The sequence below is a fragment of the Micropterus dolomieu genome, linkage group LG13 (assembly GCF_021292245.1).
Source record: "Micropterus dolomieu isolate WLL.071019.BEF.003 ecotype Adirondacks linkage group LG13, ASM2129224v1, whole genome shotgun sequence".
NCBI classification, from domain to species: Eukaryota; Metazoa; Chordata; class Actinopteri; order Centrarchiformes; family Centrarchidae; genus Micropterus; species Micropterus dolomieu.
In genome coordinates, this window is record NC_060162.1 from 9,244,107 (window position 1) to 9,263,729 (window position 19,623).

Below are 19,623 nucleotides of genomic sequence, written 5' to 3' on the forward strand. Positions count from 1 at the left end.
ATATTAAAAGCACTTCAGTTAGACTTCACACAGAAAGCAATGTGGTGTTTCTTTACACTCCTAACATAATACAAAACTCACCCCATGCCTTGCAACGTGCTGCTTTGCACTTTTGCCGTGTGACTCGTCTGCAGTTTGTGGACTCTCCATCCCCTCTGTGGTGTGGACAATTAGCTCAGTGGTGAGAGGGGTTTCCCCAACTGTCACCTCTTTCAACAGATTGACAACCTTAGAGTGACCTCTTGACTCGAGCTGCAGAGTTTCCACACTCTTTCTCAGTTCAAGCTGTCCATCACTGCTGTTCCCTGAGGCGTCTGTGCTCTCCTTCTCTTTACACTCGGTAGATTTTTGTTCTTTCAGGAGACCCCGCAGCTCCACATTTTCGGATCTAAGTCCGAGCAGCTCCTCCCTGCAATAAGGGAAATTTAATTATTTTACTGTTCAAGCAACTGACTCTTCAGTTATGGAGTAGGATCTGGACATCACAGAAGAAAAGGCCCACCTAAGATGCGAAACTGATGTGGCCCCACATTCAGTCAGCAGGAGTTTAAGTGCCATTACATGTGTGTTCTTCCCCTTAGAATCTTTTTCTCCAGAGTCCAAGGTGTTGTTGCCAGACTGAGGATGCTCTCTACTCTGGCCAAGGGCACTGTCCAAACTCCTATCAACCAATAGCTTTCCAGACACCATCTAAAAAGGGATAGTTTAGAAATATGGTTTAAGTTACATGGGCGAAAAAGGATTTCCCTGTAGTACTTACATTAAATTATCGTCGAAATATATTTGAAAAGCTCTTCAAAATTTAATAAAGATCATCCACTTCATACCTGTCCTATTTTGATGTCTGTTTGACTCTCTTTATCCTGACCATAGCGATGTGTCCTCTTACTGTGAGCCACAGGCTGCATCTCCCGCGTCTTCTCGAGATGCTAGAGTAATGGGATGGGAGGCGAGTATGACACACATGGCTCGGTAAAAGAAAACTTAATGAGGGAACAGAATCCATAAAACACTGCACAGCAACAGCAGAATGGTATGACGTGTCTAATGTGGCATGGCGGAGAGAGACCATTTCATGGGACAAAGAGATAAAAAAACAAAACAGGGACTGATTAGGAAAGGTGAAGGAGAAAAAGAGGGTATCTTCTACTACAGACAAGAAACATACTTGTTACGAGAGATTAGACGTACACTACCACAGAGTAAAGAGACATTAGCAACAGGCTAGACAGAGCAAAGGTTAAGATGTAGGTTCAAAGGTAAGAAAGGAGCTAATAAAGGTGGATGTTAGACAATGACTTGGACATGATTCATCAAGTATTTGGAAAATGTGGACAAACTGTACAAAGATTTTCTGATAAATGACAGACCTTTATTGTTAGGTTTAGAGAATAATAGAATACAGTTTAAAACCTAAACTTCCTCCATTTGCAGCTGTTTTGTGGCCTCTAACCTGTTTCCAGGGGCTGCTGCTGGCCCCATCTTTGTCTTCCTTGCCATAAGCATCATGCTTTGACTTCTCCAATAGTGACAGCCGGTTCTGCAGCTCGTTGTTTAAAGTCTGCAGTCTGCTGACACAATCCTGTAGCTCTACCACCTAAACCCCGGGAGGACACATTTTTATCCATCTGCATGAGTGTTTTCCTGTTTTTGTGTGACATGTCTAACCAGCTAATTAAACTGTTAAACTCTCTAGTTAGAGAGACAATGTTTTTTCCCAAAATATTATTTAGTTTGAAAAGGAATTCACCTTGTGCCTGAGCTCCTGTGCGGAGAGTAGAGACAAGCTGTCATCCTGCCCCTCTCCTACACAGATACTCATGTAGGAAGTCTGATCTCCAATGAAACTCAAAGTGTCACCTGAAAAAAACATTGGAGTGACATGTAGCAAAAAAAAGACTCCCATCTATTAAAACTCTGGAATAATACATTAAGTGAATTTTTTTTCTACTCTTACCACCATCATTGGCCCCACCAACCCCTCCTCCACGGTTCTGTATGGCTCCTAAGCGAGCCTGCAGAGAGGCATTCCAGCGTTGTGCATCTTCGAGCTGATGTCTCATGCTCTCCAGTTCTTTAGGATCAATCAGGTCCATACCTGAACAGACACAGAAAGTTACACACTGCCATGTTTCTGGTGTGACAGGACAAGTACATTTCTGTGAAGGTAAATGTTCCACTCACAGAATGTTCCTAAATGTGAAAGAGGCCATTAAGATACTGTATACTGCAGTTGTTTTTCACAACTATAAAAACACTTGCCTCTTGTTTGTACGGATTCGCCAAGAAGCAAGGATTTTACATAGGATGACATAGTTTAAATAGTGACTAAATTGAATCCAATTTCAAACAACAAAAATCATATGAAGATTTTTTTTAAATCATAATAATTCTTCTGTACATTTTTTACCTTATGAATGTAAACTAATCCAGTTGATTTTCTTTTGCAGTGATACATCTTGGCATGCTTGTTAATACATTTTACATAACACTGAATGAGGTAAGCACCAGTGTGTCAAGAGAAGTTTGGGATCTGCAGCCACAGAAAAATACACATTTAAGGCAACATTTTACTTTAACCCACCCATTAAGTATTTATAAGCTGTATATAAACATTTATTAAGTTTAAATCCTCCTTTGGGCACCTATAAGTGGAGGCCAATGTATAAACAGATAATAAATGATAATATAGTAAAAACAGGTGCAATAATTTAAAATATGTCTTCATAAGAAAAGTTATGCTTGTTGACAAATACTGTATATTATAATTGTGGACAGATAGAAAGATGATAGATGGATAGATCTTATAAATGATAACTAAGGGGTCTTAAAGTTAAGTATTACCCTGTATACATGTATTTTCTAAGGATTATATAACCAAAAGAAGAAATGTGGAAATATATTCAGTAGTAATTACTGTAGAGGATTCAGTGAGAATGTGAGCCATGGGCCTCTTACTCACAGCTGACCTATTTATACACCTGGCTCTTTGGACAGGGGCGGGGGATGAGCATGCACATATATGTGAGCACACATACATGCAAGTGGACAGACACTAAAGTCATTTGGCTTAGACGACTACCTGACGTACAGTGACTCTTTTAATCAGTCTCAAGGCCTGAAGCACCAACTGTGCTTCATGACACCAACTATGTGATGTCATAGAATACTAAACTTCAGATTGTTTTTATTTTATCCATTTCTTGGGAGTATAACCTTAATAACTTTCCTAATGTTGTTATATAATGACGTGCTTATGCAATGACATCCAACTCATATGACAGATGGTTAGATTAATAACCGGAGGGATGATAGAGAGGTGATGCAGTCAACAGACAACCAAATGTTTTAATGGGACAGCCAAAACAAGCAGACAGCATGTTAAAAGTGAGAGACAGGAAGACTGGCCAACAGCAGCCTTTATTCACTTCTTTTATGGACAAACAGTGTGGCAGAGTGAAGCCATTACATTTAAAGAGTGACAGAGAAAACAGGCTGCAATTCTACTATGGGCAAAACATGCAGATGAAGAGGTGATGATGTAAAGAACAATGAACGTAAAACTGCACAAATATGAGGAGGGGAAGGACCAGGTGTGCATGCTGAATAAAGTGACAGAGAAAGAGGGGGTGTGAGCTTGTCAGCAGGAGATATTACAGGAGCAAGCACACAGGACAAAGACGACGACAGGTGTGTTTATATATATATTTTCCCTTGGAGCTATGGATATATGTCTCTCTGAACTATAGTTTCCTAACACTTGACCCTTGATGAACATGCTGTTTTTTATTCTTTTTCCTTTCATGCTTTTTCTTTTCTTTCATTCAGTTCCCATCATCAGATACCACCCAGTGTGTTTGCACTGCACCTTCTCTGAGTTTGGCTCTCTGTGTCTCTCTCTCCAAGTCTTCCCTTAGCTCCTCATTAGTTTTGATGCTGTCCTCTAGCTGCTGCCTGAGGAGCTGCACTGCTGTCAGCTCCAGCTGCAGAGCATGGAGACGCTGGGCACTGCAAAACACACATGCGTAATATACACAGAGTAAGGTTTATTCTTCAAATACATTCATTTATGCTTACTGCAATTTTTTTGTTACAGCGACCATTATCCCCACCTGTCCTGCTCCTTTACGGTCCTGACCAGGCTGGAGTAAAGCTGCTGTTCGGCTCTCAGGGCTTTGTTTAGAGCATCGTGCTCCTGTTGCAAGGCTACAAGGTTGGGCAAAGCCTTGAGGGAGACAGAAAATGAAACGGCAATGTCAAAGCATTAAGTGTCAAGTATGTAGTCGTTTTCTGTTTTTTCATTCAGGAGAAAATTGAGTAAGGTTTTTAGTTTACTTCGTGCTGGCTGTCTCCACCAATCATGGTTCTCTCTCTCTGGGGGAGCCCGGGGAGTGATCTCTCCATGCCAGAGCCAATGACCTGATCCTGGGTATGATCAGACCAACTGTCCCCTTTCTGACCGAGGCGCTGGTGGAGAACCTGCTCAGGGACATACACAAAACATGAGAAAGAAGAAAAAGAATAGCTTTTATTACTGTGTGTTTCATTGAGTGACAAGAGTTTGACTCCTGTGAAAAGAGGAATCCTTACATTGATAATCTCATCCTTGGTCGTCAGAGTGGCAGTCAGGGAGTCAATATTAGCAGCCTGACCTTCATTGCGACCCTCCAGCTCAGATAGCAATGACTGAAGCTCTGCCAAAGAAATCTGGATATCAAGAAAATAAAGTAGGCGATTAAACAAATGGACACTGATTATGGACAAAGTAATATGCTTATAAAAAACCCCACCTTCAGTTCATTCTCCCTCTTCAGTGCTTTGTTCAGTGCCTCAGTTTTCTGTGCTAGCTCCTTCTTCAGGATGATGACCGTCTTCTTGGAGAGAGGAATGTTCTCCACATTATCCTCACTGTTCCTCCTGGACAGCTCAGCTGCAGTGCAGACAAAATAGAATCAAATGTAGGACCGACATGTACTCTTAACTTATAAATATCCAGCGAGAGGGTTTAAAAGGTCTAAAAAGCCTCACCTTCCGTCTCTTCCAACTTCTCCTGCATAATCTTGATAGTTTGTCTGAGCTCCAACACATGGTCCGGCTCCTCCTTCAGCCTCATCTCTGCCAGAAACTGGTCCCTCTCCTGACCATGCTGCAGAAGCTTCTGCAAAATTACAAACATTAACAACACAGCCATGTACAACTGATAAACTTAGTCTGGAAATCAAAGATCATCAAATAGGCAACCAAGTCATTTGAAGTCTGAATGAAGGAAAGTTTTATTATTAGAGCTATTCTCCTTGGATTATTTTGATTACCTCTCCTTGTTAGGCTTCTAAGTCAAGCACATTTTATAGCTGAGTGACTGTGTTGTCTCCCAGAGGAACTTACGTTGATGAGGCTCTCCTTTTCAGCAAGCAGGGCTTTGAGCTCTGCAGTCTCTAAATAACCCTCCTGGGCCGTTGTGGAGCTCTGCTTCTCAGCAGCGGCAAGCTGCTGCTGCCCATCAGACAGCTGCTTCCTCAGTTCCTGAATCTCTTGAGTGCGCTCAGACAGCATGCGTTTGTAGTGCTCTGCAGACTCCTGCGGAAAACGATGACAGTAATGAGTTAGTGATGTTTGCCCACATTCTGCACAAAAAAATGGCTTTTTGTAATTCTGTTAACGTTAATACAAGCACACTGCCTATTCTCTTTTCTAAAATCCATATGCAGTTAAGTCATTCTCTCTTCAGCATGTTTCTTTTATTCTTATTTCTATTATGTTTTCTTTGCTATAGGGGTTCTTTAGCAACCCCTATTTGTTGCTACAAAGACTCGGTTTTCCTGAGCTAATCCCTAAAACCCTCGAAAATGCTTTCATAATTCAATTTTGACCTTGAGGAGCTGGTCCTTGCTGCTGATTGTAGCCAACAGTCCTTCCACAGCACTCTCATTATCAGCAACCAGCCTTTCCCTGGCCTTCAGGGCATCAGCCAACATAGCCTCTGTGACCTTTAACCTCTGGCCCATCTGTTCAGCGAGGTCATGTGCATGTGTCTGCGACTGGCTCATCATGGATTTGGCCATTTCCTACAAACAAAGGCCGAGTTAGAACAATCAAAAACTAGCACACAGAAAAATCTGCACATAAAGTGTTAAAAATGTAAACCGGGTCACAATGGTGATAAAAAAACACTGAAAACAAGACAAGAAAATACAGCAGGAGTGTGAAGGTGACTCTCTTTGTTAACTCACATCCATATCCTTTGTCTTGCCCTCCAGGGAGAGTTGTAGCTGGCTGATGATGGAGTCCTTCTCCCTCAGAGATCTGTTCAAGTTATCTTCTACATCTTGCTTGGCTCTCTGCAGGTTCTTCAGTGTGTTTGCAAGATGCTGCAGGTCCACATCCTTCTCCTTGATCATACTGTCAAAACTCTGGGGGGACATGAACGAGATCACACATGCATTGGTTTGAAGAGCAACCTCCAAAAAACAATTGAATCACTGAAGGCTAATGTCTGGCCTCAGTTTCTGATATTATTTCCCTATCAAACATGGTCAGAGCTCCCTACATTGATGGTTTCCTCATTGTGAGAGAGCAAGTTATTGAGCCTATCCAGGTCTCTTTCCTTCTCCCTAAGAGACAGTTGCAGCTGGTGTATCTCATTGTCTTTCTCCTCAATGGCAGCAAACTTCTCATCCAGCGCTTGCTGTGAGAGAGCAAACAGAACAATGTCAAAATCAAATTACAGTCAGTGTGGTGAAAAGATTACACAGAAGGAATGCGCACCTCCAGAGCCCTCTCCTTTTCTTTCAACCTTTGCCGCAGCTTGGAAAGCACATTATCGTTTCCTCCTGGGCTTTTGCTTTGCTCAAAGTCTCTGACCATGTTTATGTACTCCTGAATAACACAGAGGAAAAACAATGTAAAAAAGCCAATTATCTGAATATATTTGACCGCACTTTCCAATGAAATAAAACATGAGTACACAAAAAGATTTTATCTTTTGGTCTAGAATCTCTCTGTAAGTTCATTGTTGTTGTGTCACCTGTAGCTGCTGCTCTTTATCAGCCAGAGTGGATGTGAGCCGCTGGATGGTGACCTCATGGGTCTGCAGTTTTCTTTTGGTTTGATCCAGCATTTCCTGGTACTGCTGCTCCAGAGCACTCTCCCTGTCCCCGATCTCACCACTCAGCTTTTTGAGCTGATTGTTCAGATCCTGGTGTGTGTGTGTGTGTGTTTGGGAAGGGAGATGATAATACTGTCACACAAAAGTCTGTACTTGAGTGATTACAGACAACACAAAGGAAGACTGAAAAAGCCTAATGGCTTAAAGACAATAATAAAGTTTTATTTGAAAATATTTACTAGACTACACTGTCGTCCAGATGTCTTACATTCAGGGCTTTGTCTCCCTTCTTCTTCTGCTGTTGCAGGTCCTCCAGCTCCACCTCTAGCTGGTCCTTTGCCTGCTGCAAGTCAGCCAGCTCTTGCTCCTTCCTGTCAAGGGCACGCTGTAGCTTTTGGGCTTCAAGCACCTTGGCATGGTGTTCACCCTGTAGTTGGGCCAGCTCTGTTTGCTTTTCCATTAATAGATTTTGGTGCTCCTCTACTCCCTGAGGGATAAATGCAAGAAATGTTTATCTTTACAGAGGCTGCTGTGTTTATTTGTCAATGAGATGGAGATTAAAAAACACAAAATACATAATATAATGTGTATTGTAAAATACATAATATAATGTGTGAGTGAAAAGGCAAACGCAGAGTAAGGATCCAATAACATTAAATTATCATATAGAGTCAGGCTCTCTTAAATTTTGGCTCTCTAGAAAAGGTGCAGTTAGTTACCTGGTATTTCTGCAGTTGGGCTTTATGTGCTGCCTCTCTAGCCTTGGCCAAAGCGTCATCCCTGTCCTCAATCTCATGACACAGTTCTGCAATCTGTGCAATACACAGAGTAAGAGAGACAGGTTGGTGTTAGAGCACTCACTGCATAATAACAGTGAGAGCACAGACAGGGGAAAGTCTTGTCACATTTAAAAACTGTGCAATAAATAAAATGTGTTAATAGTCTGAACCTTACCTCTTTCTCCTTTTCCCCAAGGACCTGAGTAAGCCCCTGGATTGTTTTGTCTCGCTTCAAAGCATTTTTCTTCTCAGAGTTCAGTTCATTCTCCTTCTCCTCCAATTTCCCTAACAGATTCTGTTTGCAGAAAGAAATTATAGTACACAAAGAAACGTCTCAATCTGATTCAATAATATTTAATAGAGCAAAATGTTGTCTCTGTGTACCTTGTTTTGATTCTGGATATCCTCCAGTGTTTTAGTCAGGTTCTCTGTGATGCTTCTTGCTTGGGTGAGCTCTTCAGTCAGCAGTTTATTGCAGGACTCCAATCGGCTAACCTCACTCTCCTGAGCAAATCCAGAGAACACACAAAACAGGAAAGGGAAAAAAATGTATTATTACCAGCAATGTTAAATGTTAAATAAACCTGCTGTCTGTCACAGCTCATTAGCGGTGCTGTAACATTTTGCCCAGCTGGGATTACTAAAAGGAACTACCCTCACATTGACAGGAGTGTACTCATCATCAAATTCCTCTGTAAGGTCTTGCAGAGACTTCCATTCTGCCTCTCTGTGTCTGCGCTTGGCTCGCGGGTTGTGCAGTCCAATATTTAACCTCTTCAGGATAGGGATGTGGCTCCCTGCAGGGGCAGAGACCTGTTGCTTGGAGATGCAGCGCAGGAGTTGGATCAGGTCAGAGATCACAGAAGGCTCACTTGAGGAACGGCGGAGGAGTGCTCTGGCCTGAAACTTTCCTCCTGGGTCATCAACGGCACCATGTCTGGCAACAAACACCTTGGCCTCTCTGAGTTTTAGTTTGGGTAGAGAGTCTGGAGGGGTATCTGAGGAAAAGTCTCTATTGAGGGACTGCAGGGATGTGGAGCGACCTTTGAATCCAGGTCTAGGCAGTATGCCCTTACGGTGCACCAGGTCGAGGTACATGCTCTGTGAGCGGTTGCCTGTGCCCCGGAGACCAAAGCTCTTCATAGAGCAATCAAGCCCTGCCGCTGATCCCAGCCTGCTGCTCCTGAGGCCTGAGCGCCCTGAGAATGACCCTTTACTAACAATTTGATCCAGACTCACACACCTTTTCATGCGATTCTCCATATTACCACTCTCCCTGATCTGCTGTCCTTCAGAGGACAGCTGACAAACAGGCTCATCATCAGGACTGCCCCCTCCAGAGGCCCTGAGAAGTGTCTTGCCACTGGTGCTCTCCAAGTCACTCTTGTCCAGGATTGGATTGTTTTTTTTATACATGTGCACAATGCACTGGATCAGTTGGTCTTTCTCCGCCTGCAGCTTCTGGATCTGACTGCTGTGTTCATCCTGCAGCTGGCTGATGGTGACGTCACATTGTACCACCTTCTCTAACTGGAACACACATTTCCCACAGAGGAACTCTCCACGACCATCTCGAGTCAGCTCCCGGCCCAAAACATGGGACAAGATGACTTGTAGTTTCCTCTTTTCTGATGAGCTGAAGATCCAGCGACACTGGCTTCCCACCGCACGAACACCACATATACGGCACGGGTCCCTCATGGCCCCTTAGATCTTTCGATTCCAGACTTGCCCTCTTAAAACAATTCCAAAAAGCCTTTCACTGACCAGTGGTCATCAGCCTGCCAACCAAGGAATAGGCATCTATCATTTTCTCTCACTGCATCAGCGAGAGACGCACAGAGGAGAATGACTGAGTGCAGAGCACTATAAGCCCTAAGCCTTTGATAATCCCTGCTCCCGCCTCTATTCCACTCTCCCCCACATATTCAATCAGATCAAATCCTCTAGGACTGCTGCAGTGATCTGTGTTATGCCCAGTGCCAGACCATCTCTAGAAAACCTCCTCCCAGATCCCGCGATAGTGAGATCATATATGAAGTTCGGCGCCATCCTGATGCTTCTCTAGGAGACTGGTAAAGATTGCAGTGGCTGATCATTCCTACAGAGTCCTTCCTGCCTGGCATTAACTCTGAACATCCCCATTAAGATTAGAAAAGGTGTTTGCTGGCAATCATTTCTGTCACACATTCCATTACACCTCTATCCTGGAGAGGTGTAACACTTAAACACACTCAAAGTCCTGTCATGCCCCAAACGCATCCCTGTCACACAGTGTCCTCAATCATTCAAAGTCCTTTGCAATACAGGCAGATCATTCATTTGTGCAGATCTGACACTGGCAGGTTACACTGCTTTTCCCCCTGTAACAAAGAAGGATGGACATAAATAACTTTCAGAGGAACTCCTCCAGACAGCATGGTAATCCAGTCTTAACACTGTGACCTGAGTCCAGACGTCAAGGCCTGATGAGGAGCCATGGACACTGCCCAACTAACAGCTTTCTACTCTCAATAAAAACAGCACAGTACTTTCACCAATAGTATCTCAGTCACAACCAAGGATGATCAAGGAGCACTAGAAGGGACTACTCCAAACTCCCTCCTTAATCAAGTAGTAATGATGCAAGCTTTCTATTGTGAAACTAACATTAGACAACCCAAGATTACCACAACAAGCAAAGAGTACACACCCTCTTTACTGCAGCAGGGAACAAAAATAAAACTTCACCAGGAGGCACACAGAAGAACAAAGCAAGCCATAAAACATGCCAAAGTACATTTCCTGTGGTTCAGCAGAACAACAATTCTCTGAAGTCAACAGCACCTGCTTTGTGCACCCAGCAAAGAACAAAGGTTTGAATGACTTGACACATTAATGCAGTTAAATGAGTTAGCTTTTGGTTTGAGGCAAGACTATTGCCAGAAACAGAATGTCATAAAACTGAAAACAACAAAAACATATCATCATGGCTAGGTGGAAAGAATCCAAAAAAAAAAGGCCAAGCGGTCACCCAGAGGTCAGTGTCAATGTGAAGTAGTCATTTTATGGCACACCACAAGGAGAATTAGAGAGGAAATAAACACAACACCCACCTGATGGTCCGGTGTTGTTTGGTCCTTCCCTCTATGTAGCTCGTCCCTCAGTGCCTGGAAAACGGGCAGTCAAAGGTCACTCAAATGTCTTTTCAAGTAGCGCTGAAACTGAGTTTTAGTTATTTTGTGGCAATAAATTTAATTTCTTTGAATATAGCACATACTGTATGTTCTCATGGCAATAAATGATGTAAAATATTTTGTAGCTCTACATTTTGGTGCCATTACAGAGAGAAAGTTCCCATATGACATATCTTTAGCTAGCAACATATTAAAGTTGTACCTCAAGTTCCTGATCTTTCTTGGCGATGAGATCAGACAGCTGTTTAACACAGTCAGCTGATGGTGCGTCTGTCACCATGTCTGCCCTTTTCTTCTGATGGATCACGGCTTCCTGGTTCTTTAAAGTGATCTTGAGCTGCTCGATGATACTGATGTGAGCAAAAACAAACAAACAAACATTTTAAACACTTAATAGGGGAAAAAATAAACATATTAATGTGTGCTTATCTCTTGTGTCCCTACTTGTCTTTCTCCTGCAGGGCCAGCTGCAGGTCTTGGACTGGGCTGGGGACAGGGGTGAAGGTGCTCGGTGGACCCAGAGCTTGGAGCTGCTTCTCCATATTAATATTCTTAAGCTTCTCCTGCTCTGCGATGGCTGCCATATTCTCAACCTCTTCCTCTGCCGTTCGCAGACACTGACATGAGGCAAAAAGACAGAGTGAGACAACGGCCGAAGCAATTATCACCAATCCAAAGCTGATTGTTAATACTGTCAACACAAGACAACTTTATACTGAACTGCGTAGTGGATAACTAGGGTCAAAAAACTATTTGAACAAATCTTTCCTCTGCAGATTATGTTCACCAACAATGTGAACATAAGACTAAGGAGTGGGGTTCAAAAAAATATAAAAGTGAGTGAAACTAACAAAGAACACGAAAACAATTTGGTTATTATGCTTATTCAAACAATCTCAAGACAGGAAACAACTTTATTGGAGATGAAATTAAGTATTTGAAAAGTTACTTAATGATACCAACTCTGGTGGCTGAAATAATTTTTTGACTCACCTGCTCTAGGTGAGCTATCCTCTTGTTGAATGCATCCCGAAGTGCATCCATCTCTCTCTGAGCTTGCTCTCTCAAACGCTGAGGTTCTCCGGACTCTCGGCCAGCCAGACTCTCCAACGCTTTCCTGAAAAACATTCACAAGGGGAGATTTACGTTTATATTACGTTAGCTCTCGTATACATTTTCGCCACTGGGCAACCACGAGATCTTCTTGCCAAGTAAGATCTTGTTTGCGTCTGAATTCTTAAAATGACACCAAACACGTGAATTCAGTGAACTTTAGCACAACAGGACTGTATAGGAAACAATACTCACGATGCAGACACGAGTAGCTCCTGTTTCTCTGCCAGATCTCTCTTCATAGACTCCAACTCCACCTTCAGCTCAATGTTCTGTAAACAGAAAACATCCAGTCCATTATAGCACAAACTGCACATCTGGAGTCATCACAAAAACACTGGCACAAACAGTGAAAGAGTATTGTAAATTGTTCTCCCTGACAGCTGCATTAATATAACCAAATTAATAAATCTCATAGTTTGTCTTAGAGTGTGTACATAAAAATAACATTCTTACATGACACTTCATTCCTCAAAAATGGAAAACATAAGAAACACAAGTCGCCCTGATGAGACCAGGAGATTCCAATGTTTTTACATCTCACTCGACAAAAAAACAAAAAAACAACAATGAAACGGCAAGATGGCCGTTCTAAGATCATAAATGTGGGATTTTGGTTGAACAAAATCCAGCTGTTGTAGCTGAAGTTGTGATCTCAATTAGTCTTGGCAGGAAACACTGAGTCAAATGAAACATTAAGGCACTGAGGGGCCACACAAATGTATGACTAAGATAATTGCATTTTGCATACTAAAGTAAATACCACACCGTTTTGAATATGTCCTCAGTGGAGTCGTCACATTTCTGCTGCATACGCTCCTCCATGAAGTAAATGCGCAGCTTCAGGTTGAAGTTCTCTTTCTTCAGAGCTGTGATTTGCTGCATATGATTGATAAATACATTTTTAATATACAGGAAAATAACTAAACAAGCAGCAACAATTTACTGAAAAATTTGTATTGAAGCAATTTAATCTCCCAAAAATGAAAATCACCCAAAATGAAATCTATGCATTTACTTTACGTATATTAATTGATAAGAAGGTTAATTTGGGTCAAAGAAAACCAGCAGTTAAGCACTTTATCAGTGGAAAAAAGTGGGACAACATGTTTAAATAGCAGAAAAGGATCATGCGTATGGTTATTGTTAAAATGAAGGGAGGCCTTCATGCTTGTATGTGTGTTTGAGTGCATTTGTGTGTGAAGTAGACTGTGAATCATTGTGCTGCAGGGTCAGAACATCGTACATCTGGTAATGGGGGTTGGGTAGACTCTCAAAGGCGGGGGAGGCAGAAGTCTGGACCCATCCATAAACCTCTAATCATGCAGTCAGCCAGGCAGCACAAGCCAAAAAATCTGAGCATGCATTCCACTCAAATGCTGAAATATAGGCTTTAGCACATCTCAGTCCTACTACACACACACACATCCATAAATGGTCAGCGTGGCTTTGTTTTAGTCAGACTGTAGATCAGGTTTAGTAAATGATAACACCCTGTTTGTTGTGGTGGGGTACCACTGGCTGCATTGCCTCATACTGTCACACTTAGTGTTTCAATGGATTAACAATTAATAGCATTAATAAATTATCTTAAGTTAACCTGTATGTTATATAAAATTGGCTTTTGACAATCCAAGAGACTTTACATCACTACATCGCAATTCAAATTTAAGAAACATCGTGCCACTTGATCACTCACGTTTTCATAGTCCTTCATGGTTAGAGCTTTGATTGGGGACATCTTCTCAGGGAAGGATGGAGCTGTAAAACAACAAAGTGATAAACTTTTACTCATTTGTGTCAAACCTTGACTATAGTCTCCATAGCATAGAGTTCGACCCTGCTTACAAGAATAACACATAACCCCTCGTCTGTTTATTTTAGAGACGAAATGAGAAAGAGAAAGCAGAAATGTTTTTCACTGCAGAGGCATCAGAGGTGAGACAGCTTCTGGAGATCTGCCCTGTTTAGACCAGTTGAAAGCAGCCCACAGCTGACACTCGTCGACACATTTCACAACACTAACTCCTGATTCAGAGTTTGACGGCCTGACAGGAAGAGCTTCATCACCCCTCTTGGATCACTTTCTTGTTTATGTACATTTTATTTCAAAATCAGAGAGATGTCTTGCTAATGTAAACATAAATCTATATCTCTACAGATGGTATTCATTACCCTTAAAGGGTATGTTCGGTATTTTGCAACCTGGACCCTATTTCATCATGTGTTTGTGTCTATGTAACTAATTGGGACAATGTTTTTTGAAACTGGTCCAGTACTGAGCGAGCGCACTGCAGTTGGCAGCAGCAAAAGAGGGCTGCTACGTAATCCTCCGTCAAAGTGCGTCTATTAAAGCGCTTGTTTTTGCCACTGACAGGCTCTGATCTAAAAATGCAATGAGCAACTTTAAATGGATAAAGAGGTTTCCCATATGTCCTAATGCACACAACCACTAAAAATATTGGTATCATTTTATTTTATTTAACCGGGAAGTCCCTTGAGATTGAAATGTCTTTTCCGAGGGAGACCCGGCCAAGACGGCAGACAAGTTACATTTTAAATAGAAATACAGAATAGTCAGAATAAACAACAACAAGAAACAACAATCATTGTATGAACATGTGGTAGAATCTCTGCCAGCTGACTAATGTATATAATCTACATTCATCATATTGTCCAACCCAACTAATCAACGTGTAAACGGAGGACAAACTTTTATTTTGGTCCTTTTTCTATAATACAGCTGTTGAAACACGCGCACAATATTTCCTGATCTTAAAAGATTTGTCAAGAGAATAATTTTACTGTTTAGCTGGACAGTGCTGCAGTCGTCAGTGTGTTGTCTGGATGTCTCTGTGCACTTGTCCACATGACCAACTTGAGAGAAGGCAACAAATGCTGACCGATATCTATAAATCAGTTGTTTACTGGCTTGGGTGTATTGTCCTAGCGCTGAGTATATTGTTGGCACACTACAAGAGCTTGACAATGAATTAGAAACAGGATTAGCTAATTAACAGCATCTAGCTAATCCCTCATCACAGCTTTGGAGACACAGCATTAATTAATACACAGGGGGAGACACAACATGAACAAGAAAAACAACAAAAGTAGAACAAAAGAAGGTCTTCCTGTACCTGTCATGGTGTCTGAAGAATATTCTCCAGCATCTATGGAGTCTGGCAGTCTGCAGCTGGGGACAGAATCATTTTGTTAGCGATGCAGCCTAGTCACTGTGAATACATGGAAAAGGGTTACATTCACATTCAAAGACAATTCACATTTTAAAAAATCACAGGAACCTAATCAAGCTCTGCTGTCTATCCTTGCTCAATGTACACACACATACAATGATCATTATGGCCTTTGAACAACATGAATGTGCGGTGTTTATGTATTACTCACGCTGGCCAATTCCACTGAGCCTGAGGAACGCTCCATAAATAGCTTAAGAATGACTCTGCTTCATTTACATCCACTCTGGCAGAAACCCTTTTAGTGTGTGTGTGAGCCCATGTGCCACTGGCAGCCTCTCATGTTCAGACAGACAGGAGGAGAGCAAACTGACAAACCAGTGGACGGAGAAGGCTTTCTTTGGGAGACAAGTAGACTACTGTGACTCTGATCAGCTAAGCATCACACAGTGATGGGACAGTGGCGGCACTCACAGACTCGGCACAATGCACCAAACATCAGCAACACACATCTAGATCACAATGACACAAAAGGAACCACGGCTGTAGTACCACAATACAAAATGAATCACTTGCAGCTGTGCTAATGTTGTTTATTAATAGTGTGAATTTTTCCTGACAAATCTGTCTTAATAGGGAAATTACTTGCATAAACAAAAGCATCAACTATTTGGGTCCAAGCTCATGTCTCTTAACCTTGGCCCTTGTGTCTAATAATATATAATATGCAGCATAGCATTGCATAACTACCTCTCATACCTCCCCTGGCAGTGGAAGCTCAGCCGCTCTGCTGCTTCTCTGGTATATTCCTCAACAACGATCTACAGTTCCAGCATGAGTTGATTATATTTCATGTCTAGATATTGATGTTTTATATTCTTTGTATATAGAACTTAGCAGATTGTGCTTTAGCTAAGTGTCATAACAATCCAAAAATGTTATTACTATAAACCAATTAAAAAACATGTATTTGCGGTTGTATGTGCAAATTAAATTTATTTAGACTTTTTTTTTTTAACAACATCAAAGTTGCTATTCGTTTCGGATTTCTATATAAATTTAGATCACTCAGACATATATTACTCCATTTTCATTCCTTTCCCAGGCTGCCTGTGACTCTTTATGTATGTATAGTTTGCACACTGCGTGCAACAATAAACTATAATGACACTTCCCCCATTTTTGTTTTGTTTTGACAGCCAACACTTCAATGTTAACCAACATGAAAGAACATAACTGTACAACTGTACAGTGGAGAAAAGAAGATAACAGAATCGCTCAGCCGCCTTGGACTTTCCCAACATTGAATCACAGTGGATGTAATCAGGATGATTTTTTACACTGATCGATAACATAAACAGACTCTTTAATGCAGTGGTTCTCATAGTCATAGGTCCTTGAGGGGGTTCCAGTGGGTCCCCAGCAAACACGAGAATAATTTATTTTCACTGTAATTCCATCCATAAGCAAAAGTGAAAGGAACGTATGACTAATATGGTCATGGGTTTCATACATTTTATGTAATATAAACATCTAAAAGAGAACCACTGCTTTAATGTAAAAGCAGTCCTCTATGTAACACAATGTGAAAAATAAAACATAAAGCACATGAGCAGCAGGAGCACAATACTCCTCCCCAAAACACCAGTCAGTAAAAATGTGTTGAAAATTGTTGCATCACTGAGGTTTCACATGCCCCTTCCTGTCTTAATGGAGAGGAAGCACTCTACAACAAGAGCCATGATAATATGCACCAAGCATAAACATGTCAAATAACTTGGAAAATGTCCTAAATGAATGACTCATAAATAATAGATGACATTAAAACACATCTGTTTCAGTGTTACTGATACTGTATTTATAGGAACCCCTGCAGCACAAAGTGGAAACAATGTAAGAGCCTGTAAACAGTGACTTCCTCATTTTCTTCCTCATGTTGTTCAAATGCTTGAGACAAACAGCTGTGCTCACGAGAATACCGTTTACAATAGCTAATGAAAAAACAACAATAACTGAAGCGACTAACAACAGTGTGCAAAGCCATATTTTAAAACTAAAATTGAAACCTGAATCAGGTTTCAGAATTACCGAATAAGTAATTCACACCACACATATCAGCTAACGTCTTGAATTACAGAGGCACGCTTACCACCTGGATGAAAACTTGACACAGACCTCAGCGGGGCTAGGTCATTTAAAAAGGAGACGATCCAAGGACACAACAAACGTCAACACAGAGATGCTCTAACTAGCTTCCCAGCGGAGCAGACAGAGCTACAGACTAGCTATGATAAGCACAAACTAAACCAGCACGAGCACTTAAGAGCAAAGCTAATAATGTAAGTTTCACCTAACTTACCACAATCACACTCTCCTATCATATCATGGAGAGCACGCGGAGGAAAAAACAAATGTGAAATGTTAACTCCACATTTTGTACAAAGGTGTGCAGGGAGACGTCGCTGCTGCCTCAGTGTGAACCCCGCTGAAAACAGGCTCTGATATAATTTCCGCTTTCTTACACTCTCTGGATGACAGGTCAGCAAGCAGACCTACCAATCCCAGTAATATCACAGCAGCATCCCATGAGCTGAATATGATTTATACTACTAGTAACGTTAGTCTATGACGGGCTATCTGCACCAATGTTTCTACAGCACTTTTGGTTTATCAGTGAAGGATGGGCCATTTTGATTTTTTCACCCAAATAACTTCGTACTTTGGTCTGTCTGTTTTTGGTTGAGTGAAACTGGCAGCACAAAACTTACTATTTTTATGAGAAGATTTTGCTCATTTTGATAAAAGCGCCAGTTATGTAGTTAATGCTAAAAATCAAAATCTCGTAAGAAAAATGTTTTCCATTAGTTAACGTTAACTATATAACATTAACTTAGTTAGTTAGTCAACTAACGTTATGTTACTAAACAAAAGCAACCTAATATAAACATGTAACGTTAACGTTAACTGGATCATTATCTAACTTATGTAATTAACGATAATACAGATTGTTAGCGGTTAAAGTTAGTACAAAATGATATTAGTTGTGAAATGTTACAAATAATCATCCAAATGTTAGATAACTGACTAACAAATAAACAAGACTAAAACAAGAGTAAATTTCTCATGAGACCTTACGCTATAGAAACTGATGTTAATTACTGGAAACGCACCTAACGTATGTTAGTCAGTTTAGCATTAACGTTACATCAAAGTCAAGACAACTTGAGTTTTTCTGTGTTGCTCCAGATAATAGTCAGGGCCCATATAGCGGTAACTACTTACTGATTTCGGATTAGTGTTAGCTAACGTTATATCGTAAAGCAATGCACTTACAAGCTAGCGTTAGCTCGCTAACTATCACTGGCGGGTTTACCTTCCGTTGATGTCAACCGGGAGCGTCAAATCGTCCCCCACGACGGAATCCATGATAGCAGTTGAGTTATTTTTCCTTTCTCAGGAATAAAAATACATTTTACGGACTAGACGTAGTGTTAAAATCAAAAAGCGGGACGGAATTCAAAATAGTCCAGGCTACCGCCATCATGATATGGTAAACGTCACCATTGTGCACGTTGGAAACTTGTGATGCCTTCAGGCTCTGTATGAAATATGTGAATATACGACTGAAACATCACAGTAGATGCCTTAAAAATATGAATATGACGATGTAAAGTTACAACACCAAGGGCTGTGCGCTAATATTGTATTACACCATGTCTCCGTATTTGTTCAAAATGCTGCTTCATGGCAAGTTTATTGTTTGTGACTTTAAAATTTTGAATTTTCGAGCAGTGAAAAGGCAGCATAAAACTGGGTGGATCCTGGGACAAAGCGATTGGCCAAAACAAACACTTTGGGGAGGAACATAGAGGCTCAAAAATAAAGACGCTGTTGGATGAAGAACTTCGCTGCTTTGGTGTCCAGCCATGTAGTCGCGTAAGCCCCTCTGACAACACATTTCTAAGAAAAAGTGACGTATTTTTATTTAATGGGCCAAAGAATCCATAGCTTCTTAACATACAAAGATCATCACGGTCAGGGAGAAGACATAATACAAATACTGGGAGTATAAATAAGCAGCGTAATTACTGATTACAAGAGAGGGACATAGATTTCTTTATAATTTGTATTTGTGTGTCGAATGTGATGGGTGTGTTGCATGACGGCGTGGAATAATTAACATTTGCTCCAGTCGGCTAATTATAACATTTAGTTGGAGTACAGTTTACGGTAATGACTGCAGTCTGGGTATTTTA

The 19,623-nt window shown here is 41.3% G+C and overlaps 1 protein-coding gene across 5 annotated transcripts in view; it reads right to left on the reverse strand.

Annotated features, from left to right (window-relative positions):
• Positions 1-18,921, reverse strand: part of cdk5rap2 (CDK5 regulatory subunit associated protein 2) — a 32,970-nt gene extending 14,049 nt beyond the window's left edge. For 4 of the 5 annotated variants that reach the window (XM_046066119.1, XM_046066117.1, XM_046066120.1 and 1 more), the window contains exons 1-31: positions 18,741-18,921; positions 15,311-15,366; positions 13,873-13,934; positions 12,942-13,052; positions 12,369-12,445; positions 12,054-12,177; positions 11,505-11,677; positions 11,263-11,410; positions 10,980-11,033; positions 8,269-8,388; positions 8,060-8,179; positions 7,825-7,917; positions 7,374-7,592; positions 7,025-7,195; positions 6,766-6,876; positions 6,548-6,685; positions 6,231-6,410; positions 5,871-6,065; positions 5,386-5,577; positions 5,029-5,158; positions 4,791-4,930; positions 4,591-4,707; positions 4,336-4,479; positions 4,113-4,225; positions 3,869-4,008; positions 1,958-2,098; positions 1,751-1,860; positions 1,454-1,597; positions 828-929; positions 503-690; positions 82-409 (exon numbers count right to left, since the gene is read on the reverse strand). In XM_046066119.1, coding sequence (XP_045922075.1) covers positions 82-409; positions 503-690; positions 828-929; positions 1,454-1,597; positions 1,751-1,860; positions 1,958-2,098; positions 3,869-4,008; positions 4,113-4,225; positions 4,336-4,479; positions 4,591-4,707; positions 4,791-4,930; positions 5,029-5,158; positions 5,386-5,577; positions 5,871-6,065; positions 6,231-6,410; positions 6,548-6,685; positions 6,766-6,876; positions 7,025-7,195; positions 7,374-7,592; positions 7,825-7,917; positions 8,060-8,179; positions 8,269-8,388; positions 10,980-11,033; positions 11,263-11,410; positions 11,505-11,677; positions 12,054-12,177; positions 12,369-12,445; positions 12,942-13,052; positions 13,873-13,934; positions 15,311-15,366; positions 18,741-18,793 — 4,194 coding nt within the window. In that variant the 5' untranslated portion in view covers positions 18,794-18,921. Of the gene's footprint in view, positions 1-81; positions 410-502; positions 691-827; positions 930-1,453; positions 1,598-1,750; positions 1,861-1,957; positions 2,099-3,868; positions 4,009-4,112; positions 4,226-4,335; positions 4,480-4,590; positions 4,708-4,790; positions 4,931-5,028; positions 5,159-5,385; positions 5,578-5,870; positions 6,066-6,230; positions 6,411-6,547; positions 6,686-6,765; positions 6,877-7,024; positions 7,196-7,373; positions 7,593-7,824; positions 7,918-8,059; positions 8,180-8,268; positions 8,389-10,979; positions 11,034-11,262; positions 11,411-11,504; positions 11,678-12,053; positions 12,178-12,368; positions 12,446-12,941; positions 13,053-13,872; positions 13,935-15,310; positions 15,367-17,726; positions 17,804-18,740 lie in introns of those variants that run through there. The other variant, XM_046066118.1, reaches the window with a different exon arrangement.
• Positions 18,922-19,623: the final 702 nt, after the last annotated feature.